The following is a 27,771-nucleotide window of genomic DNA, read 5'->3' as shown; positions in this document are numbered from 1 at the left end:
CTTAATTAAATTAAGGAAAACATTTCCATAAAAGTGAATTATATTTTTCCAACAAAAAATAATTCGTTTGGACTGATTTTTTGTAGTCTTGTTTTATGAACTTAAATTCATCAAGTTATTGTGGTTACCATTGTGGTGAAGAGTGCAGCTTGTGCTTAGGCAACCCAATCTCATGGCAATTCATACGAGATTGGCTAATTCATACAAATTTGAATGTTTTTTGCTAAATCGTACGTATTTTACGAGTTGCCAAATTCGTATGAATTCATACAAATGACCTATCCCTAACCCCGCCGCCCCTAAACCTACCCGTCACTGGGGTTTAGACAAATTGTATGAAGTCATACGAGTGAGGTCATACGAATTCATACAAATTAGCCACCTCATAAAATACATACGAATTGGTCACATGAGATAGCGTTGGCTTAGGTTGTGGGTAGTCTCTCGAAGCCAGACCTTCGGACTGACGGCAGAAGGTCAGGACTCTATCGCAGCTTTCATTGGCTAAGGACCACCCAAGCGGACGTTTGACTGACATGAAACGCAGCCAGACACAGTTCGTTTTGTTCCGCGTCATGTTTAGGGGCATGAAAATGTAAAGTCGATGTCCGTACAATAACAGACTAGCATGCATCTAAAAATTATTAATTCAAGAGCGTTGTGCAAGTTTACTGCAACAATGGAGCCACGAACTTCACATACTTTTTAAAGTCCAGCGTTTAGTTGAAACACAACCGCGTTCTTCTTCCATGAAGGGGTTTAGCGTCACGGCATTTGTTTCCAGGCAGACCGTTAAAGAACGTGACACATGCGTCTCCCGGTCATCCTGTATAATTCAACCAACCAGACGACGACTTCGAAACTCCTGAAGTGTTTCCAGATAAGTGTGCCATATGCATCAGACGTTCAGCCAGCGGTCCGTGGGTGTGACGTCTGAGGCTAGGTTGCGGGTAGCTGATGTGCACATGAGAGTTCCATGACTGGAAGCATGTGATTGTTGTAAATATTTTTTATTGTTATAGTTCTTGGTTTGAACAACATTGATTTAAGTCATGACAACACTGATTTTGAAAAACTGTGTAAAAACGTTTATATGAAATGTATGCAAATGTGACAAACAAAAATAGGAAATATGTAGGCTATATGATGAAAACAGTGTGAAAACCTGTAAGATACATTTAATATTTAAAACAAAAAGATTTAAAATTAATTTAATGTTCAAATGAAATTAAATACAGTATAAATCAAATAAATATAAATCATGTTTTAATAGTTAGCAACATCAAAAATAAATACATACATGCCCCCCCCCCCCAAAAAAAAATTAACCATTACATTAAGGTTTTACATTTATTTAGCCCAACATTTATACATAACATGTATACAGTGTCCTGCATTATCTGTGCAAATCAGTGTGTGTTTAGTAGGATAAACAGGACAGTGGCCTACAGAACTGACAGGCAGCTGGACTGCAAACACTGGCTGTCAATTCATAGGTCATCATCCTGTGTCCTAGACCTGGATTAAACATGCTTTCTGCTAGTATAGATGTACAGTTGCAGTCAAATATTAAGTATTAAATTAAATCAGAATAAAAACATTAGGACTTTATATTCCTTGTTCACTTAAAAGAAGCAGTAATGTAGAAATTAGGCAGATATCGGTGACTATAGGTGACTATCTGCACGCAACAGCAGCTCCACTGGAAGACACAATCCTTCCACATGGAGTTGCTGTTACAACCAGTCAGCACCGAATCTTTGGAGTGCCCCCTCTGGACAGCGGAAGGAAGGCACTTATACTTATTAAAAAAAAATCTTCTCACCATACAGGTTAGTTTTCTATTAAAAAAAAAAAAAAAAAAAGGGAAGAGGAAAGCGTGGTTCCACCTGAAATGAAAGCATAGAAGACAGAATTAGGTCCGGATTCAGACAAGGGCTAATGACTGCTATTAAGAACATGTGAGAGTTCCTCTGTTGGCTCATGACTTTGACCTCTTGTTTCTTTCTCATCTTTATGACATGCCATAGACTCCATTATTGGCCAACAGCATGTCCAAAGTGCCAAGACTGATCTTGATAACAGCAATTTTATGACTGCAGTCAACATAAGGGTACTCGGCAGAATTTGTGTGTGGTCTGAGAGAAATAAGGGTGTGTCGCTCAATCATTTATATACCTTTATGTCTTAATTTTGTGCATATCACTTCCTTTTAGTCATGAGTTACCCATCCCACGTTCTCTATCATGTTCTTTCTCTTGGTTTCTTAGTTTATATCATATTTTAGACTTTGCCTTGCCGTAAACCTCCCACTGCACCTTGCTACCTTTGGAAAAACAGCATAATAAAGTAATTAAAGGGGGCACACATCGCATGAGTCAGTCTGTGTTATCTGCTCCCGTTATCATCTTGTGAATCCACCATTTTCTTTCTCATCCCTGTGCCGTATCCAACATTTGTGTAGGGTGAGAGAAAATCAATGGCATGAACTCATGAAGGTGGTTGATTTTTAACACAATTCCCAATTGCCGTACTTGATATTGGAGCAAGTCACATGTATTTAATCAAATCTACTTTGTAGAAAAGATGTGACATTAGATTGTGATTATTACTTAAAACTACCATTTATTTGCATTTGAACACCAGTACCATTTATTGAAGATATTTTAAAAGAAACTACCCTTTTTGATTTATAAGACCCTGTTCTTGGAAAATAATGTTTCAAATGCTTGAGGGCCGAGCGCAAGCCTTTTGCATTCTTTTCTTAACCACTTTAAAAGTATTAGCTTTACTTTGTTAGACAATGCAGGTATATTTACATTAGAATATTAATCTAGCCTTTCACAAGCAAACAGACGTGAATCAGCGCAATTGCAGAGGCGAGGCAAAGATGAATGTTTTTTACATACATATATTTATACAAAATCTTAAAAATTACACATGTTCCATGTTCCTCACATTGGTACATACAACTTTATTTTCAGTAAAGAGTTAGGCTACTTACCTTCAAAGTTCTTCCTCGTGGGAGTCCAGTTTTTTTGGAGCTTGACGTATTAAAAAAAAACAAGAAAGAATTTAAACTAAAGAAAAGTTATATAAAAGTGGAGATTAAAGAATTAACAGGAGCAAAGCAAAAATATCTCTGTTCAAAAATTTGAAACCAGCAAAGATAGTTACAGCGCAACGAGAGAGTCAACAGGTGAGAGGGGTGCGTCGGTCAGCAATGCTATGTCAGGCCGAGAGAGGCCAGTTTAAAAGTGATTTGAAGTTGAAGCTTAGTTAATAATTACACTCCTCGTCAATATTTAACATCTTTTTGGCCCTGCCCCTCAATCCAACATCCTGGACTCCTATGGACTTACACACAGGCTACCTCAGGACCTTATTTTGTAACATTTTAGGTACATTTATATTTTTAAAACAGTTTAAAGCAGCACATTTTATTAAAATTGTCTAACAAATGTTGTGGGCCAAACAGACATCCAAATCAGAAGTCTTGCCAGATTACTATAAACACAATAAACCACTAGAGGGCATCACAGTTTAGCTTTATTTTTTAGTTTTATTATTTACAATGTTGAACATAGAATCAGACCATTGTTTGTTGCCAATCACAAGTCTTATTTTTGCAACATATGGCTGTTTTCGCCCACTGTGAGTTGCTAAGGCTTGATTTATAAATCAGCAAATGTGTGATGCAGGTCAATGTCTTAATTACTGGTAATAGCACAGCATGAGGTAATGCTGCATGATTAGAATAGATAAAGTAGACTATGGACTCTAAACATTGATCAAAGAATGAAACAAGGCTTTATAACAGGATAATAAAATACTCATGAGAGAGGGTTAATTATTGTCATTGTTGGGTTAAAGAGCACAGAAGTGCACACTGTGTGAAGGAATTTCGATTGTCAAACACAAGAATGGTGTGTAAATTAATGTACCAAGACAAAATACTCCATCTAAGCACATAATATTGTACCTCAGGCAGGTGGAGATCTGGGATTAGATGGTCGAAATTTGTTTCTTGTGATGTTAAGAGTTTTGAGACTGGACTTCCAGAAGAAGACTGCAGTCACAATCTAACATTTTACTCAAGATGTTGGAAAAGGCATAAATAATTATAGGCCTATATGATAAATATATTTCAGGACGTGTAATATAATGTGGTGGTTGTGTATTTGGGGTTAGTATCAGCTATTGCCCTCACTCTAAAGGAGGAAATCATGAGGAAATGAAATCTTTCCAGTGGTTATGACCTTGTTACCGCACACAGGGTCAAACCACAAACATGCAATATTTTATGGGTTTCACAATTTACCAGAACCATACAGGAAATTCTGAGGCTGTTGTCCTGAATATAAAGCCACACTTCAGATTTTATAATCGCAAGTCAGCAGTCAGGAATAATGCCCTTTCCACCCTCATGTTGTCATACTTCATCATCCCCATGTATATTTTATGCCCTTTGCTCTTCAGCTCCTTGAAAATGTTTCCATGTGTAATTATAAGTCATGTCAAAAATGTCACTTATTAGATGCACTAAACACCCTAAAGATCTTACATATAGAAACCACGTCATCCCTTGAACATTGCCGTCTATATCAGATCTATACATCTGATTGCAGAAGCTTGGACATAAAGTTCAATAAATAACCTTTATTTGATTTGATTCCTTGGTTATATCACCACTGTAACATCAAATGTTACATTTTTTAAACAGAGATTCGTCCTCTAAGCATGCTCAAAATAAATCAGTTATTTGCTACTAATTCTCTCATTTACAAAGTCGACAGTTTCAATGCTTACCAAGATGTTCCTTATCTTATCATAGGCTGGTATAGGGTGTGTTTAAGTGTGCATAACGCAATGTGTAATACACACCCCCACAAACACGGTCATTCACGGTCAAGTCAAGGTCTTTAGACCAGCACAGATTCATGATTCTCTTTTTACTTCAGTAAAATGCAACTCAAATTCATTTTTGAAAGGGATACTGTACACAGGCCTTGGGAAAGAATGTTAACATCACATAACGTAGCATTGTAAAGCACATAACAGACCAAAAAAAAAAAAAAACATAACATAACATGTAACAGACCAACAAATTTTATCAGATTTCTGTGGCAACTATTTTCTGAAGTGCACACTTTCTTCAAATATGTGACAGTTTGCTGTTACATTTTGTATATGAGTCAACTGAACATAATTGGAACTTAATTAATGAAAAAACAAAGACAAAGCTCTGCTACAGACTCTTTTAATTCTGTTTAATTCAGAATTACAGTGACAGATGGGACAAGTTGGTTTTGTTTTTACATAAAGAGGTTAATTTGTTCCATCTCAATGGAATTTTAACATTTTCACATATTAAAAAGGTAATCTGAATATCACATTTCAGATCATTTAATGTTCAAATCCACTTCATGGGCCAAAATGATGACCCTATATACACTATATATTGTATATGTATGGCTTAAAGGGATAGTTCACCCAAAAATGAAAATTCTGTCATCATTTACTCATCCTCAAGTTGTTCCAAACCTGTATGAATTTCTTTCTTCTGCTGAAAACAAAAGAGGATATTTTGAAGAATGTTGGAAACCAAGCCATTGACTTCCATAGTATAAAAAAATGTATATATTATGGAAGTACATGGAGTCCATCAACTGTTTGGTTACCAACATTCTTCAAAATATCTACTTTTGTGTTCAGCAGAAGAAAGAAATTCACACAGGTTTGTAACAATTTGAAGGAAAGTAAATGGTGACAATTTTCATTTTTGGGTGAACTATCCTCTATCAGGTTTAAGTTTCTTTTTGCGCACTTCTGATACAGTTTTACATCAACAGTGTATAAAATAATAAAAATGTCCTTTATAAATCACTCAACATCACTTTTTCACTAGTTTTCTTTTCTTTTTTCCATCTACCCCAATAACTGTTGTTTCGCCTTTCTGGGCGGCCCTCTTTTTTGTCTTCTCCGTCACTGTTTCCATGGTATCCCAAACCTCATCCTCCTCTGCTTTCACCTCCTCAACATCTCCAGAAACATCAGGACTTGTTGACTGAAAGAGAACAGCACATACAGAGTCATATGATTAACAAAGTCATTAGGATGCAGTCTAAAGTCATCAGCGAGAAAGCAACTTCCACAGTTATTACTGTTGATAGGCAGTTACATAAAAGCAAATCATCAAAATGATGCTCCCTCTGACACCGAACCACCGCTTACCTCCAGTTCTCTGCTAGAGAGTAGCACACAATTGAGTCGTGACTTCAGATATACCTGCAAAGAGAAAATATGTTCATAAAATTACCATTTACACAAACATAACACTGAGTGGGAGGCACTTATGATTATATGATGTATGCAACCAGATGGAAATAAGAGGAGAGGGGCTATGCAGAAATCAAAGTATACGGAAACAACAGCAGAAAGAAAGAGACAGATGAAGTGCAGTGAGAATGGAGAAAGAAACCTGGTTTCTTGTGCATTCACATACCTTGTGTTGTAAGGAACGGTCCTCCAGGCTGTGTACTCGAAGAAAACGATCTAAACCACAAGAGGCCACCAATGGGAGGGAAGGATGGCACTGCAACCCCCGCACTGCCCCTGCCAGACCCTTAAGACACCCACGCACAAGCCCTGCAGGCAGATAGAGAAGAAAATGGGGTCAGACAAAACAACACTCTCAGGAGTTCAATAATATTACAGTGCATATGCGGCGAACGGCTGGCCAAATACATCTTTTATACTTGGAACAGACACAGATCTAGGACAAAAACCCTAAGCAATGGACTTTCAGTTCAAAACAACTGCTTTTGTGCAGATCCAAGGCTGCCTAAGAGAGAAAATAAACAGAGCATCCACCTACTGCTTACCTTTCCGGAGGTCAAGGATGGCGAGCTCTCCGTGAGTGTTGCCCACGACCACTGTGCCCTGGCTGGCAGGAAGAGAGAGCGCTGTGAGCGGGTACTCTCCAAACTGAGCCTCCATCACCGGCCTCCTCTGAGACGTCGAGGGGTCGTACACGCGCACCTGCCGGAGGAGGAGCAGAACAAAGGAGGCAAGATATTTTGAGTTATGTTTGATCACAGATGTTTACCGTAAGACACAAACGAAGGCATGAATAAATACAATAGCAAAGGGTACGGGACAGAAAGAAAAAGATGGTTGGCTCACAATACTTATGAAAATTTGTCAATTATATTCTGAAAAAGCTGTTAAATCTAAATAACAAGATAACCATTTATGGTTAAGACCTATACTGCATGTTGAAGTGGCAACCAATCAGCTACAAGCTGAAGGTTGAGGCTGTGACACAGCAAGGCAGTGGTCGGCCACCTGCCAACGTCAGGCCATTGTTGAGCGTCTGTCAGCTTAGTTTTTGCGGAGTGTTCAGCACTGTTGGTGGCTTTTTGGCTGATTGATCATATTGAATCAGCATCATTCAGCATCAGCGGCATCAGTGAGAGAGAACTCTGATTGGCTGTTCAGCTTTATAGCACACCAGTGCACAAGAAGAAAAGCAATGTGATTAAAGGGTGCAAATGATGAAGTCAGGAGGGCAAAATTTTGGCCGAGACGGACACAATGCGACCCATGAACACAGTTGGCTTTCATTGCCGATAGTTCTTTGATGTCAGTTTGGTGTGGCATGGCCTTTACACTTTACACAAGCAACATTAAAAAAAATTAAACTAAAATTCATTGGTATGATTTTATATAGATTATTTTACGTGATTGACACAACTGTATAGGGTTAAAGGTCCCGTTCTTCGTGATCCCATGTTTCAAACTTTAGTTAATGTGTAATGTTGTTGTTAGAGTATAAATAAAATCTGTAAAATGTTAAAGCTCAAAGTTCAATGCCAAGCGAGATATTTTATTTAACAGAAGTCGCCTACATCGAACGGCCAGTTTGGACTACATCCCTCTACTTCCTTCTTTAATGACGTCACTAAAACAGTTTTTTGACTAACCTCCGCCCACAGGAATACACAAGAGTTGCGTTTGTAGAGTGTGTTTGTCGCCATGTCGTCGAAACGCTGTTATTTTCATCCCGCAGTCCAATCACCGGGTCTGATTCCGGCTCAAATTGATAGGGTAAAATTAAAGACATGTTTACAATAACACTGAGCGCGTGCATCTCCACGTTATGATAAGAGGCGTGACTTTTCCGGGCACGGTGCGCTCAGAGCTGTCGAATCACAACACAGGAACCGCTGGCACAATCAGAACTCGTTACGTATTTCTGAAGGAGGGACTTCGTAGAACAAGGAAGTCATCAGCCCGTTTTTATGACAGTGGAAACAGCGGTATACAGATAAGTAAATTATGTGAAAAATACTGTGTTTTTTTTTACACGCGAAACATGAACACATGTTATATTGCACACTATAAACACAACCAAAGCTTCAAAAAACCACGAAAAACGGGACCTTTAAAACTAAAAGATTACTTTGAATTGATATATTAGAAAGCCATACATGCCAGTTTTTGATGAAACAGCTAGAATTCATTTAAATACACTACCGTTGAAAAGTTTGGGGTCAGTAAGATTTTTTTTAATTAATATTTTTATTAAGCAAGGACGCATTAAATTGATCAAAACTGACTGTAAAAACAATGTTACTAAGGATAAGATTTCAAATAAATGCTTTTGAACTTTCTATTCATCAAATAATCAAGGAAAAAAATTATCATATGTGTGCATGCATGTACATGTATATATTTATTAGATGAAATAAATAGAGCCTTGCTGAGCATAACAAACTTCCTTCAAAAACATTTTTAAAAATCTTACCGACCCTAAACTCGAACGGAAGTGTACATGAATTAATTTGTTCACTGAAAACAAAAATTAACATGATTTTTCCAAGTAAATCATTTTACAGCATAAGAAACCACAGCAGACAAGTATGAATGGATAAAGTCAGAGAAATGGTTTGACAAACCTGATGGTGTCCAGTACATGTGACTATTTTATCTGAATCGGGGATAAAGCCGATGTCTCTCACCCACACGGGCACTCGCATATCCAACCAGTCATGGGCTACCTGATGGATTGAAGAAAAAAGAACAGCTTATAACAGTCATCATAAACTAGTGAGTGCTGAAAAGTTTATAGTTTTTTCCTCTTCTGCCTTACATTTTTGGCTGTGAATATTGGCTTATCTGGTCTCTCCAGATCCCAGACTTTCAGCGGATTCTCCTTACCCCCTGTAGCCACACGATGGCACTGTGACGGGTTCTGTCGCATTCTGCAAATTCCATTTCCAACATTTACCTCAACCTATGAACAAAGACAGATGAGGTTGGTTGAGGATTTGATTTACTATAAGTCCACAAAATTATCATAGAGATGAAGAGATCATCATACATTATTCAAACCTAATCTACAATTCAAACAACAGAAGCAGGGCCCACTTGTTCAAAGAGTTGAATCTGAATCAGAATGGTCCTGATTTGGAAATTCTATGTTTTGCTATCCAGGGTCAGGTAGTCCATTTTTCTTTTGTGTCGGTTTTTCAAAGCAACACTGGATTGGATCATCCTGATACAGATACAAACTTAACCAGATTACCAAATCTGGATTTCCAGTGCTCTAATGAGACTACCGCTACGTCCAAAAACTCGCCTTGTTGCCTTATCAGGCAATGACTTTGCAGGCAGCGTTTGGGCACAAAGGTACTTCACGATTTCGGACAGACTCCTGAGGCAGCATAACGGTTTAACAGCAAACTAGAGAGCGTTTTGGTGAAAACTAAGCGAATATTTCTACAAAAGTAATTTCTCGCTAGAAATTACATTAAAAGTGGAAAACGTAGGTCAAAGACGTACATTTACACACAAACTGACCACCAACCGCAACTTTCAGATGCTATCTTTATTTCTTATCTTAACTGTCGCAGAATGGAAAGCACAGGATTGTGGGATATCAAAGGCAGTGATGGATGCATCTATGCTGCCTCCAAAAATCGATCAGATGAAGGTATCTCAGGAGACAGGAAGTGAAGCAAACATTGGATTTGGACATGCCTTGATGCCTTCCTACCTTGGAATGCATCCTCCGAAGGCAGCATTTTTAAGATTTTGGACGCAAAAATCTTAAAAATGCTACCTTCAGAGGAGGAGATATATATATATATATATATATATATATATATATATATATATATATATATATATATAAACAACAGATAGAATAGTCAGTAAGTGTCGCTTTATGTGTTTTCATTTGAGCAGACAGAAAACAGTACAATAAAACAATACAAAAATCCCCCTCAATTTAAATTTTTTTTTTTACAGTCAGACTCCTCCTGTGACCCACAAAAAATAAATAAAAATCAACAAGTTTACACAAAATAAGGACTTTTGACTGGTCAATCTCTGAAGCTTGTGCCATCATAATTAATTTACAAGAATAAATGTCTGTTAAAATTAAATATACTGTTTTTGTTTGGTACTGACAGCTGTTTTGATGATAATATTATATGGATTTTTTTATTTTTACTGTACTGAAAGCCTTAATAGGTAACCTAATGGCTACTCTATCTACTTTACTTTAAATAAAAAAATGGCACAATTACGTCAGTATAGCTGCTCAACTCATCTTTCAGTCACTACCGGAGGTGTCACAACAAACGCAACATGTTCCGCGACTCAGTGTCAGTGTTTTGCGACAATGTCAGTGGCACATATCACAAGTTTTAAGTGACACATGCCACTATCCACTGCACTGGCACATGACCATGAAGACCAGATGTGCCATCGGATGTGTCACTAAGCACAGCGACATTTCTCTTCTGTACATCAGATATCATGTCACTTAATGTTAAAACTGCTACTGAATTTTCAAGATTTGACCAATCCTATAATGCAAATTTCTTCTGAACAACTAGGCCAAAAGCATACCAAAGGAAACCATTTCAGTTCATGCTAATAATCTTATTCTTCACTCAGTTTGGCAGGTATTTGACAAATAATATGGACAAACTTTTTTTCAAGATTTTAGGTTAAGACTTATATTACTGTATAAGGGAAGATTCATATTTCTAGATGCTGATGATTGATGTCCATTTCATTCATCTTTTCCCCCAGTTTCTAACATTTTATTTACAGTTAATACTCATGCAGTGTGACAATTTTTTTTTTTTTAAATACAATAATTCTTAGTAGTATATAATTTATTAATATAATGGCATAAAACTGCATGTACAATAATTATAAAAAATTCAAGTGGTGCTCAATGCAGAGTTAAATGACATCCAGCTCCACCTCTGTGGATGGAATGGGTGGAGGGATAGAGTAATGGGTAGAGTTATGGTATGGTTGGACCTTTTAGCTCCACCCATTATGCCCAGAAAGAGGGGGCTGGACTTCACGCTCCACCCATGGCTCTGCAGCCTCTCAAAGATTGTTTTTAAATAGCTTTAAATAAAATAATATATCATGTTACACTCTAGGACACTGAAATCACACTGACTTACTGTGTCTGTACTGCCTTCCTTCCACACCTTCAGCAGTCCTGACTCCATACACGTGATCAAAGAACTGGAAAAGGGGGAAGAAAATGCATCATTCCTACAGTCCATTAACACAAACCAATAAAAAAGCAAGTAATTCATCAGCCTCAGCAGAGATAAGCATAACATGATATTGGCAACCACCTGTCAGTGACAGCAAGTCCTGTGAATCTGCCCTGTGAAGGATCCCCACACTCTCTGGTCGCCGTGAAGATCCCCTTATCTGTGCTGAAAGTTTTCACAGTGCCGTTCACACTGCCCACTAAAACCTGCAAAGGCACACACACATAGACAACGTCTGTCAGACACTAAATCATGATGATGAGGTCTGCAACTCCAGTTCTCTCGTTCTCACCTCTGATTCGTGAGGGTCTCCCCATGCCATCACACAAACCTCCTGATCCCGACTCAAACAGCTCATCTCACAGAAGTTAAACGCCTGCTTTTTGCTGATACTCACCCCTTGAGGTGAAATATGGATATGAACAAGTCATTAGTTTAGTGGCGCTCAAGAAAATGAAATGGCAGGTCTGTGGTGCCAACTCACGTGTAACGTTACCTTACATGGCTAACAGAAAAGTGAACAATGTGGCGACAAAGAGACAAGAAACTCCAAACAATACTTTACCTTTTAATATTCCAGTTTCGGATCCAAGCCATATTGAGCATATTTGACTTTTAGCATCCATTTAAAAGGAATATGTGATTTTGGATTTACTAATAAAAAAAAACAGACGTCCACGCTACTGTCGCACACAAGTCCGTCCGGGTGTAACGCGCAAACCAAGTACATTTAGTTCCGCTCCCCACTAAAGGTGTATTCACAGACGACACAAATCAGTGCGAGTTGTAAAGCCATTATATTTAATACCGTTGGATAAAAGCATTATAAACTATCTCTATATGGATTTTCCCCACATATAAAATATTCAATTTTTTTCTCACTAACATACAAAAGAAGATATTAGGCAGAATTTTAGGGACTGTAGAGTATCAGTCACTCTTTGCATCTTTTCCGTGTAATGGAAAGAGAATGTAATTCAACCGAACATCTCCTTTAGTTTGCAACAACATGAGGGTGAGTAAATTAATAATACATAAGCTAATCTTCATGTTTGGGTGAAGTCGTCATTTAATATTGCTGTAAGCAGTGGTTCTCAACTTTTCTGACTCCAAGGTATTTCTGATACATGCTATAATTAAATAGCTGCTCATTTTCATAATGTTATTTACAGAAACTAGGAGTGGCAATATATTAAAAGAATGCATAATACTTTTTTTAGATAGTCCACTTTAGACATTCTACTAACTTTGGAACTACATGTCAACTACCATGTCTACATATTAGTAGACCTAATGTCTGCTAAATGTCTGCTAAATATCTGCTAACACTTTATTGACACCCCAAAGACATTCTACGTATTATTAGTAACTTTGCAAGTACATGTCAAATTATTCTATTAACCCTAACTCTAATCTACTAGTCTACTAATACTCTAATGAGAGTTAGTTGATATGTAGTTGGAAATTAATTAGTTGACATGTAGTTGGAAAGTTAGTTGGTAGAATGTAGTTATTAGAATGTCTAAAGTGGAATAGCGAAATAAAGTGTTACCAAAGAATGAAATCAAATAATTATAAATAATTTAAATAATCAAATTTCACAATCCCAACAACTGAATGCTCTTCAAGGATTATGCTTTTTATTATCATTGAATTTACATGAATTTTATAGTTTGTGATTGCAGGGTTTTTATATAGCAATTTCGATTACTTTTCCAGCTCTAGAAAGCACTTTATAAAATTCCTTCATACAGGATATCTTTACTTTATTTATTTATAAAGGGACCATGTACAATTTTTAACATAAATGTTTCCATTCCATGCATTGTACCAGATTTAGCTAAAAGCTAAGTTTCACCCGCAGTCCATTTTGTCCAAAATCATGAAAAGCCTGGTTCTTAAATAAAAATGGCATTTGTTAAGGGAATGAATCTAAATTGAGTTGCAGTAGCCTTAACATGGATTAAAATGGCATTTCCTGAAGGATAGAAGAGAGAGTGAAAGGAGAGAGTGTGAAAGAATCCACCAGATGGTACTCTTGGACTCCATTTGAAGAGCATCTACATTTCATGATGGAAATATCTGTCAAAGGTGTCATATGAGCTTTAGGATATTTAGGGGTCCAAGCACCCCTAAATTTTCCTCTGAATGCTTGAGTCAAACCCTACAAAATTCCTGTCATTCTTGTCTATAAAATTTTCAGTATTCCCAAAAACCTACTTTTGTAAACTCCTCCTTAGCTATTCATCCAATCTTCACCAACTTTGTATATAAAGCATATTATATTATAGACTATGCTGGCAAAACGTTGTGAAAAGAATTTTGATACATAGAATTGTTGCAAAGATAATAGCAAATTAAATTGTCTGGCATTACGCACTTTAACAAATTGGTGAAGCTTAAAGGGATAGTTCACCCAAAAATGAAAATTTGATGTTTATCTGCTTACCCCCAGCGCATCCAAGGTGTAGGTGACTTTGTTTCTTCAGTAGAACACAAATGATGATTTTTAACTCCAACCGTTGCTCGTGACGACACATTGATGTCCTAAGACACAAAACGATCGGTTTGTGCGAGAAACCGAACAGTATTTATATAATTTTTTACCTCTAATACACCACTATGTCCAACTGCATTCATCACTCGATTCGTTTGGTCTGATCGCGCTCTGACAGCGGCAGTGATGTCTCGCGCATATACTTCAATGAGAGCGAGACATCACTTCCGCTGTCAGAGCGCGATCAGACCTCACTAAGCGAGTGCTGCACGCGGTTGGACATAGTGGTGTATTAGAGTTAAAAAATGATATAAATACTGTTCGGTTTATCGCACAAACCGATCGTTTCGTGTCTTAGGACATCAATGTGTCGTCACGAGCCGCAGGGTTTAATTTGGATTTGTCTATGCAAGTTTTATTTACTCTTACAGTAGAAGTTCCCATCCACTAGCATTATTTGACTGACAGACGGCAACGGTTGGAATTAAAAATCATAATTTGTGTTCTGCTGAAGAAACAAAGTCACCTACATCTTGGATGCGCTGGGGGTAAGCAGATAAACATCAAATTTTCATTTTTGGGTGAACTATCCCTTTAATGCACACAGGACATTCTGAGGACAACACGCAAGGTTGCATCAAATTCTACCCACATAGGGAATTACAAAAAACAAACAAACAAACAAATTACTCGGATAACTTAACAAACACGGCCGCCAGCAGCCAATGAAATTTCAGCAGCTTATAACATCAAATATGAATGGCCAATCGTTACGAAACATAGCAAACACTTAGAAGGTGACTCAGTTAAGCTGTGTATTAAATTTGGTGAGAATCAGCCATAACACTGATAACACAGTGCTATAAAACATTGCCTATAACTCTAAAGTCATCATAGGTAAGATCAAAATTAATTGTGTTTTTTTTATTCCTTCAGTGTCCTCAAATCAGTTCATATGTGTATCCATTTCCGTTTAAAAACTTTCCCACCATTTTGAGTTTTTGAAAAACCTACTTTGAACTCATACTATCCCATTTTTTCAATTTGCACAAAATTGGGTATCCACCATCTCCAGACACTCCTGAAAAAGAAATTTGTTTTATAGGCCGACATTTTTGTGGGTGTAGCCCATAATGACTAACTGGCCTATATTTTGTGAACACAATATCCACACTTGACAAAACTTGGTACACATGGACAACAAGGCATTCCTAGTAAATATGCCATTTTTAATGAATTTTGATAATCGGATAACCACAGTTTTTACAAAATCAGCCAATTAAATCAATGGGAATGAATGATGTAATACTAATGTTGTCTACCAGAGGGATAGCAAAACAAATCCTTTTACGTCTCATAGTTTAAAATCTGTGTAAATGGTTCAAAAGATTGACTTAAGATTAATTACAGTTTCATAAAGTTTTACAAAGTATAATAATTAGTATTAAGTGTAATAAATCTGTGATCTCCAAATTACTTATAATTAATTCATTATTTTATAATTTTATATAACCTAATGATATTAAAAATACATTTGTCAAGTTGCTAGACATGACTGAATGTATTGCTGTCCAATTAAAATGAAGAGACAAAATGATTTGTCTATTTTAACATAGTACATAGAATAATATTTCCACAAAGAGACAGCCATTGTATCACTGTATCGTCTATGTACATACCACTGGTGCTTGGACCCCGATAATTGCCACTTGCGGCTATATTTGTCAGTGTTCCTGGAAAACAGAGAACGCAGTATATATTGCTGTGGTAATGTAAGCAATAAAAGCAAATCAGAAGCCTTAATACTGGAATGATTCAGTCTCTTCTTCCTGCGGAGTATGTCAATCAAGTTTCAATATTTGCCACGCTTTAAAGAACACGCAGTAAACAAAGATGGAGACATTGTGGGGATGATTTGGAAACATAGCTGATGAGAGAGAAAAAAATAACTTTCCCAGGGAATATTTATGTAAATGAGGTGGCGGAACTGTTCAAAGGGGTGATACATTACTATATAAACTTTTTTATATGTAGGCTTTCTACAATTAAAAAAAAAAAAAAAAAAAAAAAATGGAAATAATATTACTATTATTATATCATTGAACTTATGGTGGATTTTTTAAAATTGTTTTAAAATGTCCAAGCCTGGAAAAGTTATGCAATGTAATAAAATAAATGTTATAAATCGTGGAAAAGTATACATTTTTTTAAGTTACATTTTTATCTTACTGTATAATTTGTACAAAAATAGATTTTTATCATTTAATCTAATAATAATAATAATAATAGGCCTAATCTATTCATTCCCATAACTGTATCTGATGTAGAAATAACAACAACAACAACAAAAAAACACCATAACTATAAAATCATTAAAAAATCATAATAGTTGTCATGAACAACTGGAAATTAAATGGAAAATTTATGGAATTTGGGGGAACCCTGTGAAAAGAGAAAACAGATTGTGAGTGAAATAAAATAACTCTCTTCTACTTTTGATCTCTGAAAATATGACTGCAGATTTGACTAAAAAGAAGCAAACCTTACTTCATCTCTGTTGCAGTGGCAGATGCTTTCATGAAGAAAGTACAGGTAACATTGTGTGAGAGAGAGACAGTAAGAGAATAAAAGAGGGAGGGAGAGTGAGAGACAAACAAGGGAAGCCAAAAAAGAAAAGACTCGGAGCTCCCTCTGCCCCCTCATATCTCTCCAGGGAATGAGAGAGTAGGGCAGAAAATACAGGGACGGAGGAAGAGAAGACTGTTGAATGCAGTTGAGCAGCGCATTAAGAGGTAATAACATCACATTTTTATTATAATCAAAGAGACGGAGGCGAGAGAGAAGGGCTTTTCCATTGCTTCTGCTTTTGAGATCAAATACCAGCGGGGAATGCTTGAATTCATAAAAAAAAAAAAAAAAAAACTGAGAGAGGCAGAGAAGGAATGAGAGCGAGAGAAAGCGAAGGGGAAATGGGTAAGGCAGATTGAGGGAGGAAAAAGAGAAAAACGCTTAATTAAGTGTCAGACTTCAGAAAGCTGTGCGGGATCAAAAGCGTGAGATAAAACAGAAAAAATATGGCCAGCACATTCATACATGTTTCGCTTCTTTCTGCTGTTTCATACCTGCTCGCAGAGCACCCAGCAGCCAATGAGAGACTGTGATGGGACCGACACTGACATCCAGAGCAAAGCAGACCAGAGATTTCTGACATGGTGTCGACCCAGATTGATGGGAGGAAAATGAGGGGAGAGAGGACAGATGTAGACAGACTTTCGCCGCTGCTTCAGAAAACACAGGTAAATGCTTATGTTCTTACATACTGTCATGCAGCGCAGCTAACTTAGTTAACCATTCTTCACCGTCGTTTTGAATGCTTTGTTTATTCATGTTTACACTGTTTAGAAGGATTGAAGGATTTACAGCTTTGTTATGGATTCATGGATTCATGTTATGGATTTACTTTTTTTTTTGGCTGAATCAAAGGATTCATTCCATCAGCCAAATCCAGCAGTAAATATTTTAAACAAATGCAGTAGTATCTTGGAAATGCACATGTCTACAAAGCCTTGTCTATATTACTTTGGAAAATAAGTTCGATATATAACTGTTTTTTGTTGCAAATCCATATTAAGTGAGTTTTAAAGTCATATGATGCTCAAATTCTTTTTGACTTTCATTGTCATTAATTCGTTCATATATTCATAATAAATCCACAATACCAAATCATTAGCACCTAAAACTGATCAACTGCCTGTCATTCTAAGAGAGGATATAAATCATTGCAAGACCTGTCGACTAGATGCTCATATGTGTCCTGTTATTGACTGAAACGACAACACCGTAGCAGTTAAAATACGTCTAATTGTAATTACTGTTCGACAATCATTCATCAAGCTTGGGTGAACACATTCAGCCATTCTTTACTTCGTAACTCGAATCAATGTCTCTTTTTCAGATCGTATACCGAGGACATTCATCTTCCGATGTGCCCACAAGATATTTTTTAAGGTGTTCTGCTGTAAATAAGGTGTTTGGACCCAGTGTGCAGCACTAATCTTAGAGACGGGGGAGGGGAGTGATTCTCCACATACATACAAACCCCCCTCTGCCAATCAGAGAGAAAGACAGAGAGAGAGAAGGAGAGCAAGTGAAGGAACAGAGGATACGGCAGAGAGTGTGAAAAGAGGAAACAGCTCTAGCAGTTATCTTAGGTGGACAGAGAGAAAGAATTACACACAAACACACACGGTCCAGCAACGAGTTACAAGGCGCTTCAGCCAGCGGAGGCGGATAACCAGCCAGGCGCCTCATATCTGCAGCTCCAGACCAAGAAGATTCCTCTGTAATTCTCTCCCGACTTCATCCTAAGCTGGACCGCAAGCTTTAATACGAGGGATAGAGAGAGATATAAGAAGAGGAAAGTGCTTCGCAACTTCCTTGAAGGGGGCGAGAGTGAGGGCAACGCAGTAAAGCGAGAGACAGTGAGAGAGAGAGCAGGGGAAGATTCCCCCTTGCCCTCTCTCGACCCAGATCACCGTCAGGCTGGCTGGAACAGCCATGGCCTTCACCTTTGCGGCCTTTTGCTACATGTTAACACTCGTGTTATGCGCTGCTCTCATCTTCTTCGTCATCTGGCAGGTACGTTTTGAACTGTCTGCAGTTTTACACCCTACTATGTGAATGTGTACCTGTAACACTGTCACACTTCCATTTCGTTTGGCATCGGAATCCATGTCATCGCCAAGTCTGACTGCGTGAGTGTGAATATGTGTGCGCGTGTCTTCGTGCCAGTTTTTTGAGCGCAGAGACTGGTGTGTGTCTGTCCAAGATGTCTCCCCTGCCCTTAACAAGAGGCCTTATCCATGAGGTGAATACAAATCGTGGCAGTTATTATTAGAGCAGACATTCTGAGTCAGGGATGATTAATGATTTACAGAACAAGTAGACGGATACAAAACGGAGGAAGGTGGGAGTCTACCTGTGTGTATATGGACTCAAACACACACGCATACAGTCAAGAATGTAAACGAAAATCTTACGAAACCTTACGAATGGTTATATTTCACCTGAAAAATCGAAAGAAATTATATTTTGCCTAAAGAAGTTGCATTGTATTTTTAGGACCGTTAAAGACTGTTTAATTGAGATAGAAATTAAGCACATTTTTAAATATATAAATAAATATCTGTGCACACACACACACACGTATATATACAGTCAAACCAAAATTTATTCAGACACCTTGAACATTTCATTCATTAATACAGTTTATTCACTATAGTGGTAATAAAATATGACAAGAGTTAAACTGTGTCAGAAAACAATCATCTTAATTATGTCAGATAACACTTAAGCAAAACATGGTCAGGTCAATGTGTCTGAATAATTTTTGCTTCCAAATTTTTATCAATTTTACTGGCAGTCCACTGTATGAAGAATTTTTGGGTATAATATGTCACAGTTTACTTTATTTTACTATCTTAACTTATATAAATGAACTATAGTGTCCTGCACCCACTAGTAAAAAAAAATATAAAAAATGTCTGAATAATTTTTGGTTTGACTGTACATACATAAGGAATTTGCCTTTAACTAAATGTTGTATTATAGTATTTTTTATTAAAAATACAAGGCAAAAAACTATATTACATCAATGACAGTTTTATAAGAATCACAGTATAATGGAAATTAAATGCTTTATGGCAATGAATGTATGTTATGAAAATATGTTACAATAATATTAATATATTACATATAAAATTCCAAAATAATGTTTATTTCAAAAATATTATCCATCCATTCTCCAAACCGCTTATCCTCTATAGGGTCGTGGGTTCAAAAATAATTCCAAAATGAATTCTTTTTAACTTTCCTTAACCAAAACGTAATTTCTTCTTTTGATATTGGGGTGTAATGTGACTTAGACATGTTTTAGTGAGATTCACCGCTGCACACATAAACACACAGAGCGAGCGCTGAAGAGGAAGAGGTCAACAGCTCATTTGAACTCTTCTGGTTGTTCTGTGCCAGCCCACTGTCTGTAGAATCACAAATGAAATTTGCACAGTCGCCGCCAGAGACCTCAACATCATCTGTATTCTTCATATTAGAGGCGGCATTCTCGCAAAAGGCAACAGCAGACAGACACAATGGCCCTGAACTGTTAAAATCTGTCTGAAACACTAAAACACCAGAGATCAACAGGAGCAGAGGTTTCAACACCTAAAACACAAGCCCTGAATGCCAAACAAGAAGTCGAGGATATTTTCAGATTGGCAGTAGACTGCAGACCTTACGTGTAAGACGTTCAAAGGGCCATTAAGAAACAGACTTGAAATGACTGAGCATTGACTAATGGCAGGAGTGGGAGAGATTCTAAACATGAGTCATTTGGTGCGAGTGTGTGTGTGTGTAAATGTATTTGAGTGAAGGAGAGAGCATGGAGACAGAGAGTGGGGGAGGCTGAGAGTCTGTGTATGAGTGCATGCCGGCGAGAAACCATGTTATTGAGAATGCTTATCAAACCGTAATTTCGTTCTGACACCCCATCCCCCTTTCCTCTCCTTCTCCCCCCATCTTTGTATGGCTCTCAGCCAATAAGAATGTGAACTCACTTCTATAGTAACCATGACGCCCGCTTAGGGGCTCGTTCGGTCACCATGGCAACTGCATCTGTTTACAGAGAACGAAGTGAGGGGATGGCAGGAGATATGGATCTATAAGGGGAAAAGGAAGGAGGAGAGAACACAGCTTGAAGCTGTAGGAATTGCTTGAGAAATGTGGAAAGTTAAAGATAAAAAGGATGGTTCAACCATTCGGCATGCTCTCTAACCCCCAAAATGTCAAGTGGTTTTGTTGAAATGCTCATGTAACACAAATTCTGTTTGTTTCTCCTCAAGATTATTGCGTTTGATGAGCTGCGCACAGACTTCAAAAACCCCATCGATCAGAGCAACCCCACAAGAGCGGTAAGGCTTTTCTTAGATCACGATTCCTTTCACGCAGCATCAACTACTCAGCATCCCAACTGTGAACAGCGGGTTTCAGAGAAACTCTCTGCCATACGTGCATATATGTTAACACACGCAGCAACATGCATCCGTGCTGCACGGTTACAAAACAGTTGGAGCGCGCTGCTAGAAATCTTATTGCGTTCTTCTGTATTTCCTCAGAGAGAAAGAATATTGAACATAGAGAGAATCTGCAACCTCCTCCGAAAGGTGAGTGAAGCTGTGGTAGATCACTTCAAGTGTAAACATATCTAAGGTGGGAAGGACATGAAAGAGAAGTCCTTTAAACAGCTATTTTCAAACTTTAAAGAAGGAACGCTGGCCGATACCCTTGCATAAGCTGACCATTTTAACTAAAAATTAAAATCAGTTGTTTTAAATGCTACAAGTGGATTTAGGCATCATTATATTATAATACACAGTATGACAAATGGATTTATAAAGATTACATTAAACATGTTTTTAAATGATTAGTGCTATTAAAGATTAACTTGAAGTGAGCAGATGACGCCATGTACAATTAAATATCCAATAATGGCTGATAATGATAAATGATAAAATAATAATAATTCATATAATACTGATGCAATTTAATTCAAAAGTTTGGGGTCAGTATGTTTTTTTTTTTTTTTAGAAATTAATATTATTCAGCAAGGATGCCTTAAATTGATCAAAAGTGACAGTAAAGAGATTTATAGTGTAACAGAAGATTTAAATTTCAAATAAATAATGTGCTGTTAAATTTTATTCATCAAACAATCCAGAAAACATGCATCACAGTTTCCACAAAAATATTAAGCAACCGTTTTCAACATTGATAATAATAAGATGATATTTTTAATATATAAAGATAATAATAATAATGTTTCTTGTGCACCATATCAGCATAAAAAATGTTTTCTGCAGGATCATGTGACACTGGACACCGGAGTAATGATGCTGAAAATTCAGCTTTGCATCACAGGAATACATTACATTTTAAAATATATAAAAATAGAAATTTTTAAAAATATTTAAATTCACAGTTTTACTTTTTTTAATGTATTTTTGATCAAATAAATGCAGTCTTGGTGAGCATAAGAGACTTTTTTCAAAAAACATAAAAAAAAAATTTAGACCCCAAACTTTTTAACAGTAGTATATCATGCATCCATATTTGAATAGTTATAAATGCCATGAAAATGCAGGTTTTTTAAACACCTTCTCAGAGACCCTCTAGAGAGTATCTTCAGAGCACTAGGGGTCAACGGACCCCTGAATGAAAACCATGGTTATTAACATTATGAAAATCATTCTGTTTCTCTCAAACAAACCCACAAAATGGGTTTCAACTTCCTGTCTTCCTGAAAGTGGCATCACTTTACCTCTTTTCTTTTCTTTACCCCCATTGCTTTCCTGGCTTGGTATTTGGAGGCACACTCATGCACATAAAGAATCAGAACTGAATATGCAAATGATGACGCACTTATGAATATACATATTCATGCTTACAGACATGACGAGTACTTGAATCTATCCTTAACTCTGTCTTCCAGCTGGTGGTACCAGAGTATTCCATCCACGGGCTGTTCTGCCTGATGTTCATGTGTGCAGGGGAGTGGGTAACTCTGGGCCTTAACATCCCCCTGCTGCTCTATCACCTCTGGAGGTACAAACTGTTCCTCACATCTACTTAACTGAAATTTCAAAATGGGTCCCCTGAAGTAATTCCCTTTCACTTTTTCTCCCTCAGGTTTTTCCACCGTCCTGCAGATGGGTCTGAGGTTATGTATGATCCAGTGAGTGTGATGAATGCAGACATCCTGAATTATTGCCAAAAAGAGTCCTGGTGCAAACTAGGTTTCTACCTTCTCTCCTTTTTCTACTATCTGTACAGGTAAACGCTCTTCATTCATTCACCTTTTACCCATTTAAATATGTTTGGATTTTATTAACGGCATTGCTATTACTGTGGCTCATACTATGTATAGATATGTATCTGAACAAACCCATCCCATACAATTTGTACTTCACATGACATAATTTGAAATGAATGTTCCCTCAAAATCATGTGACATTTTGTGAAAAGGTACTATTTGTCTAAGAGATTGGACTTACAATATTCACTTGATAATAAAATAGGTAAAAAGTATCTACAGAGCAGAATATCATAGAATTGGGGTCTTTTGGCTTGTACCTTTACGGAAGCACCCAGGACAACCGACTAAAACACCCTAGAAACTAAATAACAACCACTCAGAAGAACACCTTAGAAATTGCACAACAACACCCTATTGTTACATACAGGCAAGGCAAGGAAGAAGAAGTGAGAGGGGATGATCCAATTGCAGCACACTTAAAACTTTTATTAAACAAAACAAACACAGATTCTAAAATACAGAGAGACTGAAACATAACCGCTAAGGAACGACAATGCAGGACAAAGAACTGAAACAGGCTTAGATACACAGGCTAAATGAGAAACTGAACAAGACACAGGTGAATATAATTAATTAACCAATGATTAACCATAGTAACAAAGGACATAATCAGAAACTAGGGAAATCACGCAAACAGAAACTAAACATAAGAAGGAAACAGGAACCGCAACATAAAAGTCCACAAACAGAACATAACCGTTACAAATCGAATCATTGCTATAATCTGGATAATATAAATAAAATAATATACATATACTTCTACTGTTCAAAAGTTGTGTGTCAGTAAGAGTTTTCACCAGACTTTGTTCTGATTAACAAAATCTGAAGAATGAGGAATAAACCATTCTGAAATCATCATCTACACACTGTATTCTTTGTAAGGTATATAAATATTTGAGATGTCACTAGCAAGTGTTCGTCACAGAATGTCTTTCTTAAAGTGTTTTATCAAAGACGGTGAAGGTTAGTACATCTCTCTTAATTCGTTTCTCTCCGTGTCTCTTTTGCAGTATGGTGTATGCTTTGGTCAGCTTCTAAGTGATCAAATGAAGGACAGAGGACTATGAAAGGAAGGAGAGAAACGACAAAGCAAAGACCGAACTATGTCGTGCTCACCTCTCCCTCATCCACAGACCTTGTTCAGCTCCTCCTCAGATCTCCTGGGTGGGGATGGACGATGGACAGATGTAGAAAAAGCTCAAGACAAGGAGGCATTTAAAGCCATCAATGCTGCCTCTATCACTGCCATTAAAAAAAAAAAAAGAGTGGAGAGGTGGACCAAAAGAAAACGAGTGCAATAGAGAGAGAGATATATATGGTGAACAAAAGACTCAGGCAGTGTAGATGTTTTGTAACACCGTTTAATTTCTCAAGGGCTGCTGAAAATGTCCGCTGCTCATAGCAACAACTCGTCGGTTCTTAATGTCTACGAAGAGACACTTAATGTGCTACCGAGACCATTACAGAATGTGTTACCTTGAATTTCAAATCAATAGACCGTGGACTTTATGTTGCGACGTCTTTCTCATCAGAAACTTGTTATGTCAAAGTATTTAATAACTGCTAAGTATTTGCTATTTCAGTATTTGTGGTAGATACATATAAATGTACCCTGTATGTGGAGGTACGATATAATAATTGATCAAATTACGAATATATGGCTCAGTTGTTGCAGTTCGGTCAGGGTAGTTCTATTAGTGTCCTTAAACCGCACAAGAAGTATTTTTTACGCAAAATCAGATGGTGAAGTTTACACTTAAACATTTCAAAGCAAATCAACCAATGAGATAAATATCACAAGCCGGAGAAACTGTTTGAGCAGCATCACATCTGAGGACTGACACCCGATGATTTGGATTCATCCATCATGGGCTGCGGTGAGGACGAGCAGAACGGCAGACTCTTAATTGAGACGGGCGTGCAGGACGGGCCGTACCGGAGGGAAGAGAGATCTGACCCCAACCTCTGCCGGAGTTCAAATACTCGATAGACTGTGACGAATCATAAAAGCACTTTTGGAATGCCAACAGATGAACTGTAGCAAACAACAGAGGAAGACTCATTTGCGTTGAGTGGGCTGATGTGCGTGAGACAGCCGAACACAGCAGGCCGTGATGCAGATGATGGAGACACTGGTGTCGGTAACGTTCGCCCATGATGCTTCTGACAACGGACTGATGATGTTGTCACGACCACAACGATGATGGTCTCACATCAAATACAAACTTTTCAGGCAATCTTCTGTGTCGTTAGACTATATACAACATTTACCGCCACTCTGTTCTGTGTATCATAGGGCCTCTCGATTTGCCTCACCTGGAGTTCCTGTGTTGTGCTGTGTCCATCAGTCTGCTAAACAAGTAGAATAATGATTATTTAACTAAGCTGTGTGTACTTCTGGCTTTGTAGATGAATAGAGTGGCCGAGCGTATCGCTCCCGAGCCTCTGCACTAGCTAGAATGGCTTCATTATTACACTTACGCACGCACGCACACACTTCAAATTTCAGTACAATAAGCGAGTCATTTAATAACGATACAGTCTGAGTGCTTTTTAGCAACATCTGGTTCAAACTCCTGAGTCCTCTTTCCATCTTGGCTTTGACTTGATGTACCCTCAAAAATGTGAATATATACCCTAGACAATCGCTATTAGCACAGGAATGTGGGCAGAAAGACAACTGACTAGGGTCTTCATTATAGACGTCATCACTGAATGTCTTTTTGTGATTAATATAGTTCACATGCAGTATCTACATTTAAGAATACCTGCATGATAATGTCTTTTATACATGATACATTAATGTACGCTACAGCACCTTTGGTAACTTTACGGTTTGTTGTTCAGTTGAATACAACCGAATATCTTATATACTCCAAAAGCAATTCCACATGTTCTAATAAAACGATGTTGCCGACAAAAGAAAGTGTTGTTGATTTGCATTTTGGGGTGGGAAGTAAATATACACTACTGTTAAAAAGTTTATAGAAAAAAAGAAAGAAAATTGAAGGGATGCATTAACTAGATCAAAAGTGACATTTACATTGTTACAAGATATCTATATATTTAAAAAAAATGCTGTTATTTTAAACTTTCTATTCATCAACATTTGATAATAATAATAATAAATGTTTATTGAGCACCAAATCAGCATATTAGAATGATTTCTGAAGGATCATGTGACACTGGAGACTGGAAATTCAGCTTTGCGTCACAGGAATAAATTATATTCTAAAATTTCACTATATTGTAGCCTTGGTGACCATTAGAGACTTCTTTCAAAAACATTAAAACATCTTAATCCCAAACATTTGAACATAGTGTAGATCTGATCAATATTTACACTAAAACTGAATCAGCCTAAAAAGGACAATTGGTTAACAAATCACAAAAATATAACTTTAGCATTATGTTAAGCCACACTGATATTTAATACGCAAGATGTTTTCAATACAGTAAATAATATTTTGTAGTATTACTGTTTTTGATCAAATAAATGCATCATAAGAGATTTAAAAAAAAAAAAAAAAAAAAATCTTATCAACCCTAAACTTTTGAACAGTAGTGTAACTTGGTCGATTGTGTTTAAATTCACACATTGAAATCTTTTAAAATCAGGAGGGAAATGAAAAATAAGAGGGTATTTTTTATTAAAAATAAGATGGTCTGCAAAAGGAGGAAATTAAATTCCACAAAAAAAAAAAAAAAAAAATTTGAAAGAGGAATAAAACTGTGATAAGAGAAAAAAGATCAAGGCAAGATGAAGGCCAAGAGATAAAGAAAGTTTTTTTGCAAGTCTCAAGCGAAAGGAAATGTGAAAGAGTGATAATGAAAGGGAGAGATGCAGAGAAAGTGTGAGTGCATTGGAGTCAATAAGAGGCTAACACAGTTTGGTTTCCATGGAGACACAAAAGAATGAAATGCATTTTATGTTAGGTTCTCTCTCTTTCTCTCTCTCTCGCTTGCGGAAAATCAAAACCAAAAGCCTGTCCAAAATAGGTTTTCTGTGCATGGCCACACAGCTGAAACATTTGCCAAAGCTGTGAAAAGCAATTTGGTATGAAAATGGAGCAGGAAAATGGAACAGAGTATAGATAAATACTAACATAATAATGTCAGCAAAAAATAGTTTTTTTTTTTTAACATGCCATTTTATCACAGAGCACCAGAGTGCAGTTTATCTGCAGCGCATACAGAATACATGCATGTAATCACATACACTTCATTGCCAAAGTCTATTTCTCTTTCTGCTCTTTCTCTCCCTCTCTCTTCACCTCTTGAGAGATGTTGCTATGGAAACTGGTTACAATTGATAAGTTTGAAACATGAGTGAGCCACAGACAAGCTGGTACATACAGACACACACACACAGACTGAGACAGCTACACTTGTATGGAAATGGTTCTCTTTTTCAAGAGCTGCTTTTCAAATCACCAAGATTTTCCATCCAAAGAAAATAAAAATTGTAGTAGGATCAGCAATTTAACCCTTTCTTAATACAGCTTAAGATGCCTTTTGTCAATGATGAATCAACAGCAAACGGCATAATTCGGTCTGATGTCTAGAAAACCTCTTGGTGCTGTTGAATGAATGAGAACATCTCCTTAAAATTGGAAGAGTCATTTCCAAAATATGATGAAAAGACTGACAGAACATTAAGAAGGACAGAGGAAGACATGAATTATGCATCGGTGCAATTCTCAGTACAGTGAACCTTATCAGAATTAAGATGAGGTTTAAAGTTAGAGGAG

General features: G+C 37.1%; 2 protein-coding genes across 2 annotated transcripts; one reads left to right on the top strand and one right to left on the bottom strand.

Annotated features, from left to right (window-relative positions):
• Positions 1–5,692: 5,692 nt before the first annotated feature.
• On the bottom strand, positions 5,693–12,321 carry wdr74 (WD repeat domain 74). The gene is made up of 10 exons (XM_048179545.1): positions 12,160–12,321; positions 11,887–11,993; positions 11,676–11,800; positions 11,496–11,559; positions 9,155–9,298; positions 8,961–9,062; positions 6,885–7,041; positions 6,506–6,648; positions 6,235–6,288; positions 5,693–6,067 (listed from the first exon to the last, which is right to left on the bottom strand). Exons 1-10 carry the CDS (start codon positions 12,218–12,220, stop codon positions 5,894–5,896), a joined length of 1,131 nt encoding a protein of 376 aa, XP_048035502.1. The 5' UTR covers positions 12,221–12,321; the 3' UTR covers positions 5,693–5,893.
• cnih2 (cornichon family AMPA receptor auxiliary protein 2) lies at positions 12,280–25,946 on the top strand. The gene is made up of 9 exons (XM_048179554.1): positions 12,280–12,609; positions 16,655–16,883; positions 17,224–17,387; positions 18,047–18,729; positions 20,991–21,059; positions 21,264–21,311; positions 22,637–22,749; positions 22,834–22,977; positions 24,031–25,946. The coding sequence occupies exons 4-9, from the start codon at positions 18,649–18,651 to the stop codon at positions 24,056–24,058; spliced, it is 483 nt and encodes a 160-aa protein (XP_048035511.1). The 5' UTR covers positions 12,280–12,609; positions 16,655–16,883; positions 17,224–17,387; positions 18,047–18,648; the 3' UTR covers positions 24,059–25,946.
• The last annotated feature ends 1,825 nt before the right edge of the window (positions 25,947–27,771 follow it).

This window comes from Megalobrama amblycephala, linkage group LG2 (genome assembly GCF_018812025.1).
Source record: "Megalobrama amblycephala isolate DHTTF-2021 linkage group LG2, ASM1881202v1, whole genome shotgun sequence".
Lineage (NCBI taxonomy): Eukaryota > Metazoa > Chordata > Actinopteri > Cypriniformes > Xenocyprididae > Megalobrama > Megalobrama amblycephala.
The sequence above is the reverse complement of the archived record's forward strand: the minus strand, read 5'-3'. Positions and strand labels throughout refer to the sequence as shown.